At 34.6% G+C, this 24,892-nt stretch overlaps 1 protein-coding gene across 3 annotated transcripts in view; it reads left to right on the top strand.

Moving 5' to 3' along the window:
• PHKB (phosphorylase kinase regulatory subunit beta) overlaps positions 1-24,892 on the top strand; it is a 204,219-nt gene that overhangs the window by 30,009 nt on the left and 149,318 nt on the right. For all 3 annotated transcript variants that reach the window (XM_024740959.1, XM_024740957.1, XM_024740958.1), the window contains 3 exons: positions 15,942-16,031; positions 17,928-18,066; positions 22,813-22,912. In XM_024740959.1, the coding sequence (XP_024596727.1) occupies positions 15,942-16,031; positions 17,928-18,066; positions 22,813-22,912 (329 nt within the window). The remainder of the gene's footprint in view (positions 1-15,941; positions 16,032-17,927; positions 18,067-22,812; positions 22,913-24,892) is intronic.

The following is a 24,892-nucleotide window of genomic DNA, read 5'->3' as shown; positions in this document are numbered from 1 at the left end:
AGGGGTCCCAGAAGAAGAAGAGAAAAAGAAAGGCACTGAGAAAATATTTGGAGATTTTATAGTTGAAAGCTTCCCTAATATGGGAGAGGAAATAGTCAAGTTCTGGAAGCTCAGAGAGTCCCATACAGGATAAATCGAAGGAGAAACACACCAAGACACATATTAATCAAACTATTAAAAATTGAATACAAAGAAAAAATATTAGAAGTAGCAAGGGAAAAGCAACAAATAACATACAAGGGAATCCCCATAAAGTTAACAGCTGATCTTTCAGCAGAAACTCTGCAAGCCAGAAGGGAGTGGCAGGACATATTTACAGTGATGAAAGGGAAAAACCTGCAACCAAGATTACTCTACCCAACAAGGATCACATTCAGATTTGATGGAGAAATTAAAACCTTTACAGACAAGCAAAAGCTAAGAGAATTCAGCACCACCAAACAAGCCTTACAACAAATGCTAAAGGAACTTCTCTAGGCAGGAAACACAAGAAAAGGAAAAGAACTTCAATAACAAACCCAAAACAATTAAGAAAATAGTAACAGGAATATACATATCAATAACTACCTTAAATGTAAATTGATTACATTCTCCAACCAAAATACATAGACTGGCTGAATGGATACAAAAACAAGACCTGTATATATGCTGTCTACAAAAGACCCACTTCAGACCTAGGGACACATACGACTGAAAGTAAGAAGATGGAAAAAGATATTCCATGCAAATGGCAATCAAAAGGAAGCTGGAGTAGCAATTCTCATTTTAGAAAAAATAGGCTTTAAAATAAAGACTATTACAGGAGACAAAGAAGGAGACTATATGAAGGTCAAGGGATCAATCCAAGAAGGAGCTATAACAGTTGTAAATATTTATGCACCCAACATAGGAGCACCTCAATACATAAGGCAACTGCTAATAGGCATAAAAGGGGAAATCGACAGTAACACAATCATAGTAGGAGACTTTAACACTCCACTTTCACCAATGGACATATCATTCCAAAATGAAAATAAATAAGGAAACACAAGCTTTAAATGATATATTAAGCAAGATGGACTTAATAGATATTTATAGGACATTCCATCCAAAAACAACAGAATAAACTTTCATAGTAGGAGACTTTAACACTCCACTTTCACCAATGGACATATCATTCCAAAATGAAAATAAATAAGGAAACACAAGCTTTAAATGATATATTAAGCAAGATGGACTTAATAGATATTTATAGGACATTCCATCCAAAAACAACAGAATAAACTTTCTTCTCAAGTGCTCATGGAACATTCTCAGGATAGATCATATCTTGGGTCACAAATCAAGCCTTGGAAATTAAAAAAAAATTGAAGTCGTATCAGGTATCTTTTCCAACCACAATGCTATGAGACTACATATCAATTACAGGAAGAAATTTGTAAAAACTACAAACACATGGAGGCCAAACAATATGCTACTAACTAACCAAGAAATCACTGAAGAAATCCAGGGGGAAATCAGAAAGTACCTAGAAACAAATGGCAATGAAAACACTATGACCGAAGACATATGGGATGCAGCAAAGGCAGTTCTAAGAGGGAAGTTTATAGACATACAATCCTACCTCAAAAAACAAGAAACATCTCAAATAAACAACCTACCTAACCTTACACCTAAAGCAATTAGAGAAAGAAGAACAAAAAAACCCCAAAGTTAGCAGAGAGAAAGAAGTCATAAACATCAGATCAGAAATAAAGGAAAAAGAAATGAAGGAAACAATGGCAAAGATCAATAAAACTAAAAGCTGGTTCTTTGAGACAATAAACAAAATTGATAAACCATTAGCCAGACTCATCAAGAAAAAAGAGAGAAGCCTCAAATCAATAGAATTAGCAATGAAAAAGGAGAAGTAAAAATTGACACTGCCGAAATGCAAAGGATCATGAAAGATTATTACAGGCAACTGTATGCCAACAAAATGGGCAACCTGGAAGTAATGGACAGATTCTTAGAAAAGCACACTGTTCCTAAACTGAACCAGGAAGAAGTAGAAAATATGAACAGACCAATCAAAAGCACTGAAATTGAAACTGTGATTAAAAATCTTCCAACAAACAAAAGCCCAGGACCAGATGGCTTTACAGGTGAATTCTATCAAACATTTGGACTAGAGCTAACACCTATCCTTCTCAAACTCTTCCAAAATATAGCAGAGGAACACTGCCAAACTCATTCTACAAGGCCACCATCACCCGGATACCAAAACCAGACAAAGATGTCACAAAGAAAGAAAACTACAGGCCAGTGTCACTGATAAACATAGATGCAGAAATCCTTAACAAAATACTAGCAAACAGAATCCCACAGCACATTAAAAGGATCATACACCATGATCAAATGGGGTTTATCCTAGGAACGGAGGAATTTTTCAATATACACAAGTCAATCAATGTGATAAACCTTTAACAAATTGAAGGAGAAAAACTATATGATCATTTCAATAGATGCAGAAAAAGCTTTTGACAAAATTCAAAACCTATTTATGATAAAAAGCCTCCAGAAAGTAGGCATAGAGGGAACTTACGTCAACATAATATAGGCCATATATGACAAACCACAGCCAACATCGTTCTCAGTGGTGAAAAACTGAAACCATTTCCACTAAGATCAGGAACCGGACAGGGATGCCTACCCTCACCACTATTATTCAACATAGTTTTGGAAGTTTTAGCCACAGCAGTCAGAGGAGAAAAAGAAATAAAAGGAATCCAAATCGGAAAAGAAGAAGTAAACCTGTCACTGTTTGCAGATGACATGATAATATACATAGAGAATCCTGTAGACTCTACCAAAAAACTACTAGAGCTAATCAATGAATTTGGTAACACAGCAGGATACAAAATTCATGCCCAGCAATTTCCTGCATTCCTATACCGTAATGATAAAAAAATCTGAAAGAGAAATTAAGGAAACACTCCCATTTACCACTGCAACCAGAAGAATGAAATACCTAGGAATAAACCAACCTAAGGAGACAAAAGACCTGTATGCAGAAAACTGTAAGACACTTATGAAAGAAATTAAAGATGATACAGACAGATGGAGAGATATACCATGTTCTTGGATTGGAAGAATCAACATTGTGAAAATGACTCTACTACCCAAAGCAATCTACAGATTCAGTGCAATCCCCATTAAAGTACCAATGGCATATTTCACTGAACTAGAACAAAAAATTTCACAATTTGTATGGAAACACAAAAGACCCCGAATAGCCAAACCAATCTTGAGAATGCAAAACAGAGCTGGAGGAATCAGGCTCCCTGACTTCAGACTATACTACAAAGCTACAGTAATTAAGATAGTATGGTACTGGCACAAAATCAGGAATATAGATCAGTGGAACAGAAAGTAAGCCCAGAGATAAACCTGTGCACCTATGGTCGCCTTATCTTTGATAAAGGAGCCAAGAATACACAATGGAGTAAAGACAGCCTCTTCAATAAGTGGTGTTGGGAAAACTGGACAGCTACATGTAAAAGAATGAAATTAGAACACTCCCTAACACCATACACAAAAATAAACTCAGAATGGATTGAAGACCTAAATGTAAGGCCAGACACTATAAAACTCTTAGAGGAAAACATAGGCAGAACACTCTATGACATAAATCACAGCAAGATCCATTTTGATCCACCTCCTAGAGAAATGGAAATAAACCCAAAATTAAACAAATGGGACCGAATGAAGCTTAAAAGCTTTTGTACAGCAAAGGAAATCATAAACAAGACAAAAAGCCAACCCACAGAATGGGAGAAAATATTTGCAAACGAAGCAACTGACAAAGGATTAATCTCCAAAATATACAAGCAGCTTATGCTGCTCAGTATCAAAAATAGAAACAACCTAATCCAAATAAGGACAGAAATCCTAAATAGACATTTCTCTGAGGAAGATATACGGATTGCCAACAAACACATGAAAGGATGCTCAACATCACTAATCATTAGAGAAATGGAAATCAAAACTACCATGAGGTATCACCTCACACCGGTCATAATGGCCATCATCAAAAAAGCTACAAACGATAAATGCTGGAGAGGGTGTGGAGAAAAGGGAACCCTCTTGCACTGTTGGTGGGAATGTTAATTGATACAGCCACTATGGAGAACAGTATGGAGGTTCCTTAAAAAACTGAAAATAGAACTACCATACCACCCAGCAATCCCACTACTGGGCATATACCCTGAGAAAAACATAATTCAAAAAGAGACAGGTACCACAATGTTCACTGCTGCACTATTTACAATAACCAGGACATGGAAGCAACCTAAGTGTCCTTTGACAGATGAATGGATAAAGAAGTTGGTGGCACATATATACAATGGAATTCTACTCAGCCATAAAAAGAAACGAAATTTAGTTATTTATAGTGAGGTGGATGCACCTAGAATCTGTCATACAGAGTGAAGTAAGTTAGAAAGAGAAGAACAAATACCATATGCTAACATGTATATATGGAATCTAAAAAAAGGTTCTGAAGAACCTAGGGGCAGGACAGGAATAAAGACAGAGGCGTAGAGAATACATTTGTTTACTAGGTGAGGGGGAAGGGTAAGCTGGGATGAAGTCAGAAAGTGGCATGGACATATATACACTACCAAATGTAAAATAGATAGCTAGTGGGAAGCAGCCCCACAGCACAGGGAGATCAGCTCGGTGCTTTGTGTCCACCTAGAGGGGTGGAATAGGGAGGGTGGTAGGAGATGCAAGAGTGAGGAGATATAGGGATATATGTATATGTATAGCTGATTCACTTTGTTATACAGCAGAAATTAACACATCATTGTAAAGCAATTATACTCCAATAAAGATTTTTTAAAAATAAAATATGGCAGAGTTAAGCTACACTTAGAGTAGACAGGAAACAATTTAAGCCATACTAGATGGTTTGAATAGTGTTCTGCTTGTATATATTTAGTACTGAAAGAATGCCTATTATAGTGTTCCAATTCTATAATTAAATGTATGTATTAGAATGTAGGTTAATTTGTGTTTTAATATCTTCATTATAACATGAGTATGCTAACCTAATATGCAACCTATGCTTCTTAGTGACAGAGTTGATTCTCCTCCTAAGGGTCTTGAGTTTGCTTTGTCTCCCCACAGAGATTGCATGTTTTTTGGGAATGTTTGACAGTTGGCCATAATTAGACTTGGAGGTTGCTAGTGACATTAAGGTTAGTTCTGAATAGTCATGCTTCAGAAATAGTTACTCATTTTGGTTATAAAGTTGTATTGAAGACCTGTTAGCATCACTCCTGTGTAGTTCAGGGTCATATTTTAGTTGACCTTTTCTCCCTCTTCCACCCTAAGTAATGCTCATTTATCTGGCTTGTTTAGAGAAAGTGGTAATCTTGGTTTCCTATGGCTTCTGCACATAGTCACTAAACTATGTATACCAACCCCAGTGTACTTTAATATCACATTTACAGCTCAAATTCCATTCAGTTATGTTTCTGCTGTTACTTAATTACTGATTTTTAAAATTACAGATTGAAAATCACTATGTGGGGCTTATCCATCCTTGCATTGATCAGGAGGATTCTGATTAACAGTTAAACAAAATTCCTTGATTTCTAATTTTCTAACCAGTCCTAGGCTAAGTGCAAGAGGAGATTCAAAAATTTAAGGGTGGAGAAAGGAAGACAATAAGTAGTTAATATACAGTGTGCCAGTGCTATACTTAAAATATTTCATTTAAGTCTCACTACAATCCTGTGAGGTTAAATTTTCCCCAGCTTTACAGGTTAGAAGTCCTAGTTCAGAGAGAGCCCAAATCCACAGTGTTGTGAAGGACATAGCTGTGATGGCAGCCAAGGTCTATCTGTTTTCTCCACCCATGTTCTTTCCACAACCTCCTAGGTATTATGACAGTGTCTATCCAGGAGCTTCCTTACACTCTGGGGGATGAGGAGGAGGAATGATGGAGAGCAGGGAGACCTCTTTACTTGATTGAACCTTGGGATTAACATTATTCACTAGAGTAAAAGATGGCTTCTAAAAAATGTGATTGGATTCCATACAAGAAAGTTTTGTCAGTTATGATTTTATTGTATGTAGGTCTTCACAGAAGGCAGTTTACAGAAGGCAGGACAGCTTTGGAGCAAATCACCAAAGTCTGATGGTATAGTGTAGAAAATGGCAAAAACGTCTCTGCCCTGTTTTACTTAGCCAGTGATGTAGAGTTCAGTGCATTTTGATGAGAAGAAAATTAGCTAGCATTCATCGTCTACAAACTCTATACTGTCAGAAGTATTTCCACTTTTTTTCTGGTTGAGAATATTTTTATTCTTAGTGTTAGCTTACTTTGCTAATTCTTAGTTAATTGTGATTTTTATCGATTAACATTCAAGACTTCCTCTGTTCAAGCTTGCCCTATAAAGTGTTATCAGGGCAATTTATAATTAGTAGTATTAACATTCATATTAAATGCATTACTGAGCTCTGCCAAGACAAGAAATACAGACCAGGATTTATCAAAGTGTAAATGATAAAGGAAAATGGTTTGTTTCCATCTTTCTAAATGCTGAATAGCTTGAAAGTATTATTTCTGTAGGACTTGTGTTGAATAACATACGACACAGCAAAATGCCTCATGTCGCATGCTTTTAATCACTGTAATAACAAGACATAATAAAATTAAGTATTTCTTGTGAAGATTGGGAATGGTGTATAGTGAAGTTCTTTTCCCCCTCCATGTAATTCAATTAATATTTAACTAAGATGCTATCATTTAAGTCTTAGAAGTTTGGAATTGAAAATTTTTACTTGTAATATAAGTATGAAATAATGACTCTGGGTTTCTCTTCAGAAATCTTATGTGTCCAGATTAGTATTATCCTTTATAAAGTAACTCACTTGTAAGCTATATACATTTATTCTAGTGATCAAATCATTTTTAAATCGTATCCTTTTATGATTTCATTCAGATCCTCCTTTATGAGCAATAGAAGAAGAGAACAGAACAGATTAAAATAGAAGAATAGAACAAGTTGAATTACTACATGGTCACAGCTTAGGGTATTGATCAGTGAGTCTTACCTAACTTTATCTGCTCTGATGAATCACCTTATTCATTGCAGCTGATTCCGAGTAATTGTTGGCAAATTTTAGATATCAGAGGATATTAATTCCATTTGTTGAATAGATATTTATTGAGTGCTCACTGTTTTCCTGGCACTATTGGTACTGGGGTTATAACAGTGAATATAACAACTACTATTGAGAAATTTAAATAACTGTGTCATTTCTGAATGCATTTTTTTTCATAAAGGGAGTTCCAGAAACTTTTTAGAAACACTAGAATTATTAGAATACAGCTCTGACCTCACAGAAACATACATTCATGCTATATTATGGGAAGGGACTCTACTAGACTATAAATAAGAAAGGAAACTGAAATAGCTAATTGAGTGATTGGTATTTATAAGGTCAACTCATGAAACATAAACCAGATTTAATATCTTTAAATAGATTTTATTGGCCATGCTCCTTCCTTAAAGGTCACTGGAAGAACTTAATACCTTTTTATTAAAAATAAAATGGGAACAGTTGAATGGCCTTTTCACATCTTATTTGGATTAGTTGAAGAGGCAAATTTTACTTCATTTTTAAGAAGTTGTGCTATTTTATATTTGCCACTTCATATTTTACATTTAAAATATGTTTCTTACCCAACTTGCCATGGAGAAACATAGACTTAAGAATCTGAGGGTTCAGATGAACTGTGATAATAAATTGGAGTTAAGTAAGGAAAAGTATACATATATGTATATATATGTGTACATATAATTTTGGAGCAATCTGTTGTTTGAAGCAGAAAATGAAAACAGGGATTAAGGGCTCTTAACTCTTCTTAGCCAAGCATTTTTATGAGGTTTCGTGGTATAGGACAAAGAGCACACATATAGTTTGTCTTTAGAGAACCCCGTGGTCAAATTTAGACTGCCACTTAATAACTTCTTTGTGCTTCAATTTAATGCCAACCTCCTTCCTTTGTCAGGAAGATGAAATGGGACAATGTATTTAAAGTATCTGGTACAATGCAAAGTAGTATGCATGCAAAATTTCCCTTTCTCATTTTAAGAATTTATACAGTAAAGAAAATCATGGTTTAAGTTTTGTTTTTTTGTTTTGGAAGGAGATGTTGGTGATCTTGAAGATGCTCAAAGTGCTGAGTCATGTATAGTATATTTGAACCTTTTAACTATAAAAGTTATTGGGTATCCATTCTAAAGTTAGTAAGGTAAGTTTTTCAACTTGTCTAATCATGAAAGTCTGAAGAGGTGGGACTAGATGATTAAATCAAGTTGGATGGGAGCAGCAGGAGATAGCATAGCCTGTGAGAATATTGTAAACTGGTCATCAGAAGTTTCCTGAAAACAAACTTTTTAGGAAAACTATTTTTGTCAGCTTCTCTCCATGTTTTCCCTTTTCTTACCAAACTTTCACTGCTATTTACTATGTACTAGATATGGTCCCTGTTGTAGATCGGCTTCCAGTGTAGTATAGCACATTAATCAACTAGTGAAAATAAAATGTATTGTCATAAGCAAGAACAGTACTTAAGGTATTTACAGAGTGCTGTAAGAATGCAGAATATGGAACAATTAACTCTGCCTGTGGAATTGAAGAAGGCCTCCCCCTAATCATGTGGGTCACACAGTTCAGTTAAATAAACATTTGGATTGTGAACCTCCTAGTACAAGCATTAGGGATACAAAGGTGAGAATGTATTAGAATAATTTGTCCCTTCTATAGTAGTATCCTTCTAGTTTTTATCAGTGGAGAAGTAAAAGGGAATTTTAAGATGAAGAACTTATCATCCCAAGTTAATGATTTAATTTAAATTTCAAAGTTGCTTGCAAATACGTTGTATCATAATATAGATGATAAACATATAATTATTATACTCTGGGAAACCTTGATATCTTAACACCTCAGAAATTAATGTTTTAATAATTAACTGATAAACCGCAGATGTGGTTTACATATATTTTGTATGTTCATATACAAGGCTATCTCTTTGCTTTTCCATGCCTTCCTGGTCTGTACCCTTCCTGCCCTCCTCACCTTCTCTATATGCAAGTATAAGGATTATCCAAACCTCATGAAACTGTGGGGCTTTTTGACCCTCTACAATGCAAGGGCTTCAGATTCTTCTTAGTTCCTGATCATTTTGTTGGAGAATATGTTAGCTCAGGGATTTTGGTTATTCAACTGCTTCTTTGTACATACTTTCTTATTAGTTTATTAGCCTCTGCACTTAACAGTTTTCAAAAACTTAGGCTTAAGAGACTAACGCTTTCAGAGATTTTCCTGACTGAAAAATCACAGTTCTTAATGTCCTATGTCTATAAAATTAGCTGTTTACTATTAGCTCAGGCAGAAGATTCTAAAGTTGCAGTCTTTAGAAATGGTGAATCTCACCCTGCTCCATTCCCAAAGTTAGAGACTCATGAATAAAACGCAGACAGAAGATACTGGTTGATTCTTTCCTTGGGCTAAGATTCTACTTTCACATTTTCTGTGTATTTCTCTGCTAGAACCCAAGACCTATAGAAAAATGAAAGGGTGCAGCATACTTTATGTTTTAACTTTGTGTCAATATGCATCATTGAGTGCTACGTACAGTACTTAAAAAAAAAAATCAATATATGTTGCTCCAGGCAATTGCGATATTTAGAGACATTAATGTAGCTGCACATGAAGCTGATTATTGTTTAAGCTGTTTGTAAGTATCATATGTCCATGATGGGTTTGAAATCTTGTATATAAGTAGATCGAATGCTACATTATTAGATACTAGAGTTTTTATATAGCTTTTGAAAATTAGGTTGTATTATTTCAAGAGGAAATTGTCTATTTGAATCCCATAGTTTGAGATGGTCTCTTTATAATTTAGGACAAATGGATCTTTCTATTGAATATTTTGTAACCTAAAAAAAAAATTTGACCAATTTGATCTTTTTAAAATGAATGGAATTTACTACTTACTTTAAAAACAGTTTAAAAAACAAATTCCCAATGGATAAAATAGCTAAGTGGGAAACTTTATTTTTTTAACATTATAAAAAGCTTAGAAGAAAATTGCAGTAACTATATGTATAACCTTGGGGTTATCAAAAACCATTTTATTTATTATTTTTAAATAAATTTATATATTTATTTGTGGCTGCTTTGGGTCTTTTTTGCTGCGTGTGGACTTTCTCTAGTTGCGGTGAGCAGGGGCCACTCTTCATTGTGGTGCGTGGGCTTCTCATTGCGATGACTTCTCTTGTTGTGGGCCCCAGACTGCACAGGCTTCAGTAGTTGTGGCATGTGGGCTCAGTAGTTGTGGCTTGTGGGCTCTAGAGTGCAGGCTCAGGAGTTGTGGCACACAGGCTTAGTTGCTCCGCGGCATGTGGGATCTTTCCAGACCAAGCCCCTGTCAAAAACCTTTTTATGTGGCATTTATGTTCGTAAAATTGCTATGGCCAGTATGCTAGTCTAAAGCCAAGTTATTTGAAATCTCTTTATGTTTAGGGGAAGTAAGGTAAAGATCTACACATTCAGATGTTAAGTGCTCAAGAATGTGGCCCCTCTGGGGGCTTCCTTGGTGGCACAGTGGTTGAGAGTCCGCCTGCCGATGCAGGGGACACGGGTTTGTGCCCCTGTCTGGGAAGATCCCACATGCCGCGGAGCGGCTGGGCCCGTGAGCCATGGCCACTGAGCCTGCGCATCCGGAGCCTGTGCTCCACAACGGGAGAGGCCACAACAGTGAGAGGCCCGCGTACCGCAAAAAAAAATAATAGTAATAATTCAATACTACTTCTTTTCGTGACATTACTGAATGCAGAGTTGGGAAGATATGTATTGTAACATGCTATTACATAGTATTTCCAATGTACAGATATATAGGTATAAACTCAAAAGTATATATAATAGTAGAATGTAGTAAAATAATTAGGAAGTGATGAGGCTTGATTATTTATTACCATTGTTTTTAATAATTAGTTGTAATTTAATTTGCAGTTATGGCTGTGTTTCACAACCAGTCCCAAAATTCCTGACAATTTCACAGTTGACTCTCTCCAGCCAGTTCTAACTGGTTCTAGCACACTCCTGGTTATATCTGTGTATATCTGTGTTTTGCAGTATTGTTTGTGATGGTAAAAATAGGGAGCAAATTATATACCTACTGATGGGGAGCTAGTGGAATAAGTTGTAGTATAGCAAAAGAAAGAGCCATCACTTTTAGTGATTTCCCTGTGTGTTGTTAAATGAGAGGAGCTAAATGCAAGCACAGGTCTGTCATGATCCCATTTTTATAAAACGAGCAAGGGCAGACTCTTCTCTCATTCTTGCCTATATGTTTGATTATATAAACATGGAAAATGTGTGGTTATGAGTACAGAAGAGGGCAAGAGGATGAGGTAAGGAAAAAAAGGACTTATGTCCATGAGAAAAACAATATGTATGTTATGATCCTATATGTGGTGAATTTTATGTGTTTTTGTGATATATACACACTAAAAAAATATACACATTAAAAAGTGTACGCATTAAAAAATATATACACAGTAAAAAATGCCTGAAAAGAATGCACCAAAATGTTAATGTACCAAATGTACCAAAACGTACCAAAATGTTAATGATACCTTTTTTAGGGTGATAGAATGTTATCTTTTTTTTTTTAATCTGGAAAGAAATTATTTTAATTGAGGGAGAGAATCAAAATCCTATGGTCCTTTCTACGGATTTAAATTTATAATAAAATTATCGTGTGAAAGGGCATACTAGGGTCAGTGTGTCAATAAAATTTACCCTTTAGTGATATAATTTCTTCACCTAAACCTTCATGTGTATCACTTCAAAAAAAATCTTAGTATATAGTATCTTGTTTCATGAGACATGTGTATAAGTTTTAGAACTGTATTAGGAACTTCCCTGATGACGCAGAGGTTAAGAATCTGCCTGCCAATGCAGGGGACACGGGTTCAAGCTCTGGTCTGGGAAGGTCCCACATGCCACGGAACAACGAAGCCCCTGTGCCACAACTACTGAGCCTGCGCTCTATAGAGCACACGAGCCACAACTACTGAGCCCGTTTGCCACAACTACTGAAGCCCACGTGCCTAGAGCCTGTGCTTTGCAACAAAAGAAGCCACCACAATGAGAAGTGCGCGCTGCAACAAAGAGGAGTCCCTGCTCGCCACAACTAGAGAAAGCCTGGGCACATCAACAAAGACCAAATGCAGCCAAAAATAAAATAAATTAAAAATAAATTAAAAAAAATAACTATATTAAGTATGTGTGCATATATGTATATATATTTATGACTTAACATCTTCCTGGAGTTCAGTTGTTACCTTCATATTTAGATGGCAATTCATTATTTGAAATTGCTAGTAAGTTTAGAGATTGCAATGCAGGAGTTCCCTGTTCTCTGAGCCCCACAGGGGGATTAAATTCTCCTGTCCTTTGTCTTTTAAGGAACTCACCACTCTACCTTGTTATTCATATATATATATATATATATATATATATATATAATATAATCTTATTCAAAACCTTACCTTTCTTCCTAATCTGTAGGCCTTGGTAGCCTGCTAGATGTATGGTCCAGAGTCTCATGCATTCACTGTATATATTAACTGAATGAATAAATAATGATATTTATCTTAGTCCACCACCATGCATGGAAAAATGATAAAGCTACTTTAGGGATCATCAAAGTCTTGATTAATAATATTTTTGTATGTATTAAAGAGCTTTGAATCATGTAAAGTAAGATGCCCAAATAATACACTTCTGATGTTTTGGTTTGCTGATCAGTTTTCCGCCTTGAATTTCCTCATGGGTCATCTGTTTCATGCTTTTAACAGTTACTATTTAACTATCAGTGCTGTTTTGTGATTTCTTAAGAGCCTCTCCATAACACTCAGAAACCTTCTGGGTTTATAGTGCAAATTCAGAAAGCTTATACCTTTGTTAAGTTTATCTCTTTCTATAATACTGTTTATGTCTCACAGAGCAGCTCATTCTTTAGTCTTTGTTAGTAAATAGCACTTTCTTCCTTCATGATAAAGCTGTAATATTTCTCTTCAAGTAACAACTTCTGCTTCATCTTTTTTGTCACTGTTATCTGTTTGACGTAATGTGTTCTGAAATGAAGATGTAGACTGTATTTTTCTAATACAAAGTGAATTGTCAGGTAAAAAACCAGGTTGACATGTTTAAACTCATTTTACAAACTTGATAACTGATGTTTTTTTTTACTTTGTGGTGTTTAGATATAGGCAGAATTCAAATGAGAAAAACATGGAAAGGAGAAATTTATATTTTAAAAATTCATTTCATTTTGAACTCTAAACATTATTAGAGTTTTCTGTTATTTTGCATCTTTGTCTTTGGGAACTTGTACTCCATTGTTGATTTCTTTCTCCTCCACGTTTGTATTGGTATTGATGCTTTTCAGATGTTTAATTCTTGTTTAAAATGTTTCCATTATTGCTTTTCCTTTCTAAGTAATTTAATTTTATGCAGTTACTTTAGAAGCAATATAGTGGTGATCACTGAAGTGTTGACATTTATCTAGCCAAGCTGTTCTTAATTTACCTTGGGCTTTCTTTGAAGATATAGGAAGGTATGAGAAAACATAGATTCTCAGTGAATTAGCTGATTTTACTTTTACACTTTTCTGCTTTGTTTTGAACATCTTTTAGCTCTTGCTGAATGGGTATTTATTTTCTTGAAAAGTCTGGTTTCCCATTTATTTATTGTTGCTTCTAAGAAACTCCATGGGTGATTTTATTGAAAAACATTAGAAGACAGAATCATTTTAGTCTTTTGGGGGAGGTAAGGAGCACCTTAAATGTAATAGTACTTTTAAAGGAAGTATTTTTTTCACTCTAAGAACCCTGATACAGTGTCATTAAAATAACCTTTCAAAATAAATTTACCTATTATAATGCAAGTAGATTTCAGTTTTGCATATTCTATTTCAATCTTTATCCATATGCACATGTATTATTTATCTAATTGTAATGAAAATGGATATGCAACATTTGGTGATTTTATTTTTCTCATATAAAGCAAAATCTTAGCTCTACGAATAGCGCTCTAAATAAAAACAAATCATTTCACCACAAAATAAAAACAAATCTAAATAAACTATAAGTAAAAACAAATCATTCCACCCCAGCAAACATGTCCCCTTTAGTCTTTGTATATCCATATGCACAATTTAAAACGTGATGATTTGTACCTGATTTTATTAATTATGGCTGAATTTCACCGAGAGTGTGTAGACCCCCCAGAGCTTATCACCTAACATGCAAGCATTCCTTCCCAGCTGCCAGGCTGCCCATATACTGCCAATATACTTAAACCTACCCAGAGCTAATTAAATGCAGAGAGCAGAAGGCATGTGTGGACCCTTGCCTCCTTTGCAGTCCTGATGCTTTCCTCTCTGTGTTGGTAGTCCTCTCCATACTTCACTATGGGGGCCATTCTCGTTGGTGTCATTGTGAAGACTTTTTTAGAAAAATCTCTTCACTCAGAGCAAGTCAATTCATATTCCCTGTTTTCATCCGTAAGTCATCTCTCTCTTTCTAACAGAAGGTAATGGGACTATTGCCTGAATGTGTAGAACTTTACCTTACTTCCCCTAAACATTAAGAGACTTCAAATAACTTGGCTTTAAACTAGCATACTGGCCATTGCAATTTTACGAACATAAATGCTTTAATTTTCTTTAAAAACTGATTCTTGGGCTTCCCTGGTGGCGCAGTGGTTGAGAGTCCGCCTGCCGATGCAGGGGACACAGGTTCGTGCCCCGGTCCGGGAGGATCCCACATGCCGTGGAGCGGCTGGGCCCGTGAGCCATGGCCGCTGGACCTGTGCGTCCGGAGCCTGTGCTCCGCAACAGGAGAGGCCACAACAGTGAGAGGCCCACGTACAGAAAAAAAAACAAAAACAAAAACAAAAAACTGATTCTTAATAATGCCTTCCAACACGACCCCCCACCCTGGTAAGTTATAGGTTCACTCTTGCGCTATGTTGCTAGACTATATGACGTGGCTTACCTGAGTCCCAGGGTGGATTAATTGTGACTTTGAGATGTTTATAATTTCTGAGTGCTTTTAACAAGAATGAGAGTCAGTACTTATTCTGATGGCTGAAGGGTCAGATGTCTTCCTTTCAGTCAGGAGTTGAGAAAGTGCACTAGTCAAGTGAACAATTTTCTGTATCCATTTTGTGGCAGATTATCATGATTAACGTGAATTTTGTAGCTTTTGAGCAGTGTATTCTCCTAACACCTTGCTGTAGTTTCCATGGCTGAAAAGTAGAAATGGTTTCTGCTTATAGTCTAGATAATAAGGCAAATATTATCTACCTAGGAGAAAGTGGAGGCTTCAGGCTTTCAGTATGAAAACTATCTGAATATTCATGAAGTGGATGACTTTGGAACATGTACAGTATCTTTTTCCTTGAGGTTTCGGGGGTATGATTGTTTGACAGAAAACTGCCTGATAATGCATGAGGATAAGGAATACGGTTTGGATTTCAGGGCATGTAAGTAGATATATTGATATTTCTCAGAAGGAACTGAAATTATTGAGCTACTGGACTACCACAGGAATATTAGTGATATTTGAGATGTTAGAACCAGTATACACGAGTTAGTTGGCTTGACTGCTGGGGGTGAGGAGGGGGATAGCTCATAACATTTAGAAATACAAGTGCTTTCTTCTTTTTCCTTTTCCCACCCCAAATTTGACAAGTAGTGAAATGTGATAGTTCACTATAAAAATGAAAATTAGGTTGCTAAGTAGAGCTTCTTCATTTGTTTAGAAGTTTCTTTGTTTATCTGGATGAAAATGATTGAATTTGATTGGTTTTCATTTTTCTTTCAGGCTCAGTTTATGAACCTCTTAAAAGCATTAATCTTCCGAGACCTGATAATGAAACTCTGTGGGATAAATTGGATCACTATTACAGAATTGGTAAGCAAAACCTGAGGAAAACATGTCCTTAGGTAGCTATGCCTTAGTTATATTATATATATTATATGGATGATGTTCTCTCATTTGGATGTTGGGGTAGTTTCAGTGCTTAGACAGCTACATATTCCAATTGCATATGATATGGGGACTATAGAAGGAATCTGACAAGTCATATCTGTCCCCTGAATCATTTTGAAACTGTCACCAGTGTCCTTTTAGCCTTCCTAAATATTACCAGATTTGAGAACTAGAGGCAGTCTCTTGAATAATTCTTACACAAAGTTTTTGTAGAAGTATTCCTTGCTTATTTACCTATACATGGTTCCTATGTAGTCCTGAACCTTTTATATCCATTTCTAATTCATTGAGATTCAAAAGGTAATCTCAGGTTACTGTTACTGATATCAGGTCCCTGTTTTTTTGGTTGCTGTTTTGTTTTTTTCAGGATCAACCTGACAAATTTTGTTACTTAATGTGAGCAAGCAACTTTGAGATATGTATGTATTTAGGGGGCTCCTCTTTGTTCATCAGACCGTAAGTTGGAAATGCCTATTAATTTTTTTTGTCAGTTTGCTTCTTGTGCCATTTATGTGGCCTAGTACATCAAATATAAAATTTGATTCATTTATATCACTAAGGAGAAGGATTTTTTTGTGTCAGCATCACGTAAAACCTTATTTCAACTTATTTTGGTCAAGATTCTGGTATATATTCTTATGTTGCCTACTTATGATCTTTGTAGCCATAACTAGCTAAAGAGGTTAAACTGCCTTTTAAAAGGAATGTCAGATTTTTACTTTGGACTATGAGGACCAGTTTTTTACTCTGCGAAAAATAATAAATACCCTGGTATTCTGAAAGAAATGATAATGTCAGTTTAGTCTGAAAAAAGAAAAAGAAATTTAAGTCTTTAATCTCTGTGATGGACCAGAGTACTTTAGACCTTTGAAAAACTGTCCTAAAGTAGTTAACATATGCCAATCTAGATTAGAGTAACTTAATTTATTTGGGTGAAAAACATTACTCATCCATTTATAGTTAGACAGGAATAAAATAGCTTTTAGGAAATGTAATTTTAGTGTGTTTATTTTTCTATTTTAGGACTGTTTTATATAAGGTAGTAGAGTTTGCTTTCTGTATCTGCAGATGCAGAACCTGCAGATAAGGAGGGCCTACTGTATTAGCCATTTTAGATAAGGGACTTGAGTGTCTGAGGATTTTCGCATGCATGGTGGGTCCTGGAACCATTCCTGTGCATACTGACGGACAACTGGAAAACGCTGATTTCAGACTTCTTTGACTTAAGTTGAATGTTCACAAAATAATTATTTGCTTGCTGTTTTCATGTTATATAAAGATGGGATTCAGTTTTAAAATGTTAAACATATCACTAATATAATATGTAAAATGAATACATTGCTCTTCAGGTACGAATTAGTCATCAGTGAAAAACAGGATTCTGGCCTGTTTAGGGTTGAGTTAGCTTTGGATTTAGCAAATGTATACAACTCTTTGTTGTATATTTGCTTTATTTTTCCCTATTGAACTTATTTTTGAAAATATACTTAGTTTTTTGGTTAATCTTTTTTTTTTCTGTATCTGATGTTGCCTTATAACACTTACTAACATAAAGAAGGATGTGCTAAAGGCTTTTTAAATGCCAGTTAGCTGAGTTCTTTCCTCTAAAGTGGAAAGACCCCTTCATGCAGGGTGGATCCCTACTTAGGCTGCAGTTACTTACCTGGAGTTGTTTCTACATCTTCAAAAGTTTTATACTACAGCTAAGTTTAGAAACAACAAAATTGTAGGATGAGGAAACCAAAGAAGTTTAAGACCTTCAGCTCAAGGGAAATGGATGGCTTTACAATTCGTTCTTTTTCTTGTTTTCAATTTCAGTCAAGTCAACATTGCTGCTGTATCAAAGTCCAACCACAGGTCTCTTTCCCACAAAAACATGTGGTGATGATCAGAAGGCCAAGATCCATGACAGTCTATACTGCGCTGCTGGGGCCTGGGCTTTGGCTCTTGCATACAGGTAAGCTGGTGTGTCTTTCACTAGTAACTCCAAGTCTAGGTAATAGGGTTTTGTAGCCCCAAGACAAATTGGGCAGCTGGCTCTGCTGCTGAGTCACTGTGTTACCTGCAACTGCTCACATCTCCTTTTAAGACTCTAAACCTTTCAGTTTTCCTAAGGATTTACATGAGACAAGTTCTAACATTTTATGAGTTTGTGACCAAAATTTCTCATCTCTAGGTTTGTAAATCATGATTAGTCTTTGACAGAATGGATTGCCCATTCTCGTTGAGTTGATTGGTTTCAATCACAGAGGAAATTGATGATGATTGAATTTTACAGATGATAAAACTAGGGCCTAGAGTAGTTAACAGATTTGTTCAAAATTGCACAACTAGTTAATGACAGAGCCAGGGCCTGCACTCTTCTCCTTCCCTCTCCCAGTTTAGTGTTTTTCTTACTATACTTCTTTGGGGTATCACTTAATAATCTGGTTGTCAGTCAAATAATTATTTCATAAAGAAAAATAAATCTTTTCACAATACAAAAGTTCTCCTTACTTCATTTATTTTATTATATATGGAAAGCATCTGTTGTGGGTCCTGACACATAGTCAATAGTGATACACTTTAACCGTTACAAAAATGAGGTTTCTGAATATTAATTTTCTGAAGGTGATACATGCATGTACTTCTGATTTGAAAACTGTATCTTTCACATGAACATGATTCCTCTGTCTTAAATCATTGATGTGTTGCACTTGTAAAGAAAATCAAATAGTGAGATAATATAAAGGCAGTCACCTTCAGCACTTGTTTGCTGTCACTACCAGCGTTTTTTACCATATTCTATGTAAGCACAATGTAGTTTCATTGAATGTCTAGCAACTACTAGTCTTAGGACCAGTAGCACCTTAATCAAGTAGTCAAGCCAGTAATGGGACATACTGACATTAGGTGCCTCCTGATGTGGCACATTACCCATATTGACTTCTTACCAAAATGTGTAAATGGCTCTATCTGTAAATAAACAATCAGACAAAGCCAGATTGTGACTACTTGTAAGACAGCTTGCCTGAGCTCTTAAAAAATGTAATAATCATAGAAGATTAGAAAATAGGTGTGAAGATGGCTAGATTATGAGAACTACATGCAATGCGTGAACCTTGATTGAATCACGCATTAAAAAAAGGGTAAAGTATATTTGGGGGATAGTTGGATTCTATTTGATATACACTATATATTAGACATTATAGTATCAATTCATTGGGTATGATAATGATATTATGGTTATGTAGGAGAATGTCCTTGTTTTTAGGAGATACTTCTGAAATATGTGTGGGTAATGATATTCAAATACTGCAGAAAATAAATTAGAGAATGCAAGCTAATTTTAGCAACTGGTGAATCCAGGTGAAGAGTAATTGTAGCATTCTTTTAGCTTTTCTATAGATTTGAAATTTTTGTAAATAAAATGTTGGGGGAAAATTGCTTAAAAAAAAACAAGAGTACCGGCCTTTTCCCAGGAGGCTTCAAACATCTGATAGAGAATGTTAAATCTTTTCTTTGCTGGGGACACTGTCTATGTACTAACTCCCTGGATAATTTATCTTCTTACACAGTTAAAGTAGCAGATTTTTTGTTTTACTAGCAAGCAAAATGTGTTCTATTTGGATAAATGCAAGGGTACTTACCACAAAATTACTATGAAGCCCTTTTTACTTTCACAATATTATGTTGTGATAGTTTGTTTAGAGAATCTCCATGTTGTAAAATTAGTAGAATTTTGTTTCCAGTTCTACTTTTAAATGCTAATGAAATCATATAGATTATATTAGGTGGAATTCCTCAAAAATTAAGCTATCAGTATTTTCTCTTCATGAATTTATATCAATCTCTTATTGGTAATGAATGCATAATATAAAGTTATTAATTTTTGAAAATGGAAGTAATTTGAGCTTTCTAATTGTATTAGTTTTCAATTAGTCTTGTCAAAAATCTCTTGAAACCTCACTTCTTTTTAAATTTGTGTGTGTGCATGTGTACTGAGGACTTAAAAGGATTATTTTATGCACATTTATATTTCATATACATTAGGAGTATAATTTGATGTTATTTAATTAAATAATTGGATAAAGTCAAGAGATAATGAAGTAACTTATTTGCAAAAATACACTTTGAAATAGTTTTCCTTAAATGTAATATTACAGTTTCACTTTGTAATTTTGTTTTATTTTAGAGGAGGGAAGAAATACTAACTAAAATGTTTGACTTTTTAAAATGTCATTTACATATAAAGTTGTAGTCCTGAATATGCCATTGTTTAAAATTATATTATACTATATCTATATTACACTATGTATAATTATATTACATTACATTATATTACATTATAATTATATGTGAATATAATTATAATTAATATAGATAAAATTTTATATAATTATAACCATTATAATTATTTTATTTTATAAATAATTATATTGATTTACATGGTTTAGGTTAAAACTGTTCCTGAACCTAGTCAATTATACAAAATCTGTTAAAAGAAATTTGAACCTATACTTTATGCCATACTAAAAAGTATCATGTAGGGTTTTCGCATTTTTTTGTTCTTTCTAATATAACTTCTAGAAAAAAACATGACTTTAAATTAGGGTTTAAATATGGAATTTAGTTTACTTTTTATATTTGAGAAGAGTAAGTAATTTTTTTGAAAAGAGTATTGACTTGAAGAAGTACTTTCAGACTGTTTAAATGTGCATATATTAGAAATACAAAAACTCAAGGCAGACAAGATACCTTGCAGTTCTGTCTAAGGGAGAGAGAGGATGCCTTCATGCAAGAAGTTAGCCAGTTCCCTCCCTTGTCAGATTTATTGCTATTTTAGGAACTGAATATAACAGGTGGCCCTAGCTTAGTGCTAGTAAACAGTCAAGTCACATGACCAAACAGTATTCTTATTTTTTTTTCCTTGAAGTTTGGCTGTGTGGAAATAATGCACCAATGATAGGATTCAAGTGTTTAGTTTCTTCACTAGTTATATATTTATAAGTATGGAATTCTGGTTCAGTTATAAACTCAAGACTTCATATTGTAGAAATACCTGATCAACATCTCCACATAGCTTGTGATCAATATATTGACTAAAGTTAAATATAAAGTTATTTATCTATTTTTTAAAATTAAAAGTATTATTGAGATCATATTAAAACTTGAATGTGCATCCACAGAGCTGGCTAAAGAGTAGAATATTGCCAGTTCCTTGTAGAAAATAGAGGAATTATTTTGGATCACTAGGTTCATTTTAACTCTTAGGAAAGGCAGTAGATATATACTAATTGCCTAAATGTTTTTACTCAAACGCAACTGTTCTTTTATTTTCTAAGTCAGAAGAGAAATATTCTTCTGGTTACCACTATTATTTGCAGAACAAAGGAGAAGCTCGAAAGCTTCATTGAAATAGGATTCCTTATTGTGGCTAAATTATTCTGGAATATTTTAGTCGTGGTTTAATGAATGTGGAAATTAGGGGCAGATAATTATTTTAAAGGCAATTTTAGAAAAACTTGACTTTTTTTTTCCCCTGAATTATTTCTTTGTTTTATGGTGAGGTGGGAATTATATACAGAACATTTCTTTGAGCTCATTATACTCCAGATGTGCTGTTTCCTTCATTTATCAGTGCCCCATCCACTGTTATCCGTGCCATAATTTGCTTCTATTAACACTTGGCTCTGACATCAGGGTGAAAATAGATTACAGAGCAGAATCATACTAGTTTTACTTTATCGCCTGCATATGAAAGGAGGAATGATGTTCTAATGACAAATAACTTACTCTTTACTGACATTCACTGTACCATGTTAAAATGATCATCCTTCTTTCCATTACTGGTATGTGAGATCTGTAATTGAAAGAGGAGGTAAAGGAGACAGGTGATGTTTTTTATCAGGTGAGGATGATGGCCAGATATTTTAGTTAAGATTTAGTAAAACAATGAATAAACTACTTCTATTTTTTTCATTGGTGGGTAACTCTCATTCCTCTTTTTTGAAGGCCACTGATCAATAATAAAGGAACTTAAAGACAGAGGGAACTTAAAGACAGAAGGACATCTCAACCTAGTTTACTAGTTAGGTGTTAGCTGTTTCTTTTTCTTTTTAAAAGCAAGAGATGTAAACTGTGGTCAATTGATTTTAAACTAAGACCTAAGGATATAAAACTTTATGCCCAAATGCGTCATGTATCATACTGGATGCATGTTTTAGCTGAAGGCATTCCTGACTGAAGTGCCCGGCTGGCATTATTAAACACATGGCAGAACAAAGAAGACATGTGTCTACCTTAATCTACACTTCATTGAATCCAAGTGGCCGTTGCATAACCTAAAGGGATTGATATTTAAAATTGCCTCTACTTTGTAACAATGAATTAAAAAAATCTTTTGGTGGATTTTTCCAATATAGAAATATCCTTTAAAGTTTCAGCCAAGTCAGTGTTGAAAATATTATATACTATTTTTAAAGCAATTGGCTTACTTCCTTAAAAGAAGGAGAAATTTGTGCAAGTTTCATCATGGGACTTTTTTTTTCTCCCAGCATTTCTACATCTGCTGGGAAATTGCAGTTTCACTGTTACAGAATTAGTAGATGTCGCCAGAACATAGGATTAGCTAGCTAGATAGTTAAATACTTAATTATCAAAAGCTCTGCTTCCTTTTCAAATGCATTTTCAATTTGTCTCATGAGTTATCTCTCTCACCCAGGCGCATTGATGATGACAAGGGAAGGACCCATGAGCTGGAGCACTCGGCTATAAAATGCATGAGAGGAATTCTCTACTGCTATATGCGTCAGGCCGATAAGGTAAAAACACTATAGTGTGGGCTGAAATTCTCACATCATTCTGAGGCATTAATTTAACCAATATAGCAATAGCATCTTCTGAAGAAGAATGTACTTTCAGAAGGTAAAGCCACGTCCTAGGGCAGTCTAGATAGGTTAAAACAGCTCTGCCTTCCCAGCCCAGGGTTTTGAAATACTGAAATTGAAGAAATACCTTAAGCGAGATTGATTGAGAACTGTTATCTGGGCTTGAATTTGTTTGTATTTTGCATCTGGTGTTTGCTTGATAAATACTCAGTTTCTCAGGAACCTCACGATATCCATAATTCTAACCAATATTGTATTACTTAAGAAAATACTTATCAAAATTCCTTTTGGACATGTGAGTACTCTGGCTTAAGTGAACTTTAGTTTAAGACTATAATAACTTCATTCATTTACACGTAAAGAGGGCAGGATTTATAGGCTTAGAAAACAGCAAACTTTACAGGGTTATTTTGGAAATTAAAGAAATAATATGCATAATAAAACTTTTTAAACTGTAAAGCTCTATACAAATATAATGTGATATTCCCCCTACTTACATACACCTCTGTGTTTCCAGGTCCTAATATAGTAAGCATCCATATATTGAATATTTACATCAGTGCGTCATGGTTTCCCAAGACCACTCTCAGGTTTGATGATTCATTAGCAAAGATGCACTTCAGTAAATAATGCAGGCAATTTTGATCACTTAATGTTTTGTATATCTCTATCATATGAATACTATATTGTTTTTGTGATAGCACATTTTTTTAAGCCCTGTATCTGAAGTCAAAATGAAAAAAAAACAAAAACTTATATTCTGTCACCAGAAAATGGCAACCAAACAATGTTAGTTTGCAGAGAAAGTAAATTTATTCACAGCTGATAATAAGAGATATATGAAAAACCTGTAATCTGTCTACTGAGATTTAACTTTGCAAATCATTATTATAAAGGTTTTTCAATGTTTGAAATAAAGTATTATGTCATATTGACATATTTGAATTAAACTTGTATGTCATATAGATTGAAGTAAGTGTGATTTAAGTTATTTTTTCTTATGTGAGAAGTTTACTGTTTATTTCACATTTATCATTTCATGAATGCTTTATGTCTATGAATTCAGCTTTTCTCTCGAGGAAACATTGTGAGAGCCATGAATTTCGTATGTTTGCTAACCAGGCTGACAGACTTAAATTATAGTTGTTTATCAAAAGGAAGAAAATGATGTAATATAAATTTTTTTCTTTGTGACTTGTTTAACCAATTGTTAATGTCCTTTTCTAAACATTATTCAACTTTCCTAACCAGTATTCACAATTATGTTTTCTTTTGAATACACTTGAATGTGAGTTAAGCTGTCTTGAATTCCTTAAATTACAAAGGATTATCATTTTTTGCCTTATGTAGGTATGATGGTAGACCATTAAAATAAGTGTGAGTTGTAAGAAGGTGTAGGTCACATTAGGATTAGGCATTTCTGCATACTACAAAATGTAGGGTTTTACAAATTTTAAAACATTTTCATTGTTATAATCTTTCTTGAGTCCCATAACCTTTAGAGTAGGCATGGAGGATATTACTGTAATCCACATACGACTCAGTTGGAATGAACCATGCACCCAGCTCAGTGCGTCCCACCATACCTTCACCTCTTATTGGTGCTCACCATTTCCTTAATGACTCCATAGCAGTAGAGACTGTTACCATATTTTTATTTTTTAATTGCATTTTATTTGTTTTTGAATTTTATTTTTTTTATGCAGCAGATTCTTACTAGTTGTCTATTTTATACATATTAGTGTATATATGTCAATCTCAAGCTCCCAATTCATCCCACCACCCCCACCCCCAGTTACCATATTTTTAAGTATGAAATTATATCTTTTGGCCTTCACTTAAAACTAAAGTAAAACATATTTGTAGTGTTCAAGTGCTCTTTAACCTTAAGGCTCATCTTCTGAAGTAAAATCA

Source organism: Neophocaena asiaeorientalis, unplaced genomic scaffold, assembly GCF_003031525.2.
Source record: "Neophocaena asiaeorientalis asiaeorientalis breed wild unplaced genomic scaffold, Neophocaena_asiaeorientalis_V1.1 scaffold849, whole genome shotgun sequence".
In the NCBI taxonomy this organism is placed as follows: domain Eukaryota; kingdom Metazoa; phylum Chordata; class Mammalia; order Artiodactyla; family Phocoenidae; genus Neophocaena; species Neophocaena asiaeorientalis.
Note: the sequence above shows the minus strand (reverse complement) of the source record. Positions and strands in the feature narration are given on the sequence as shown.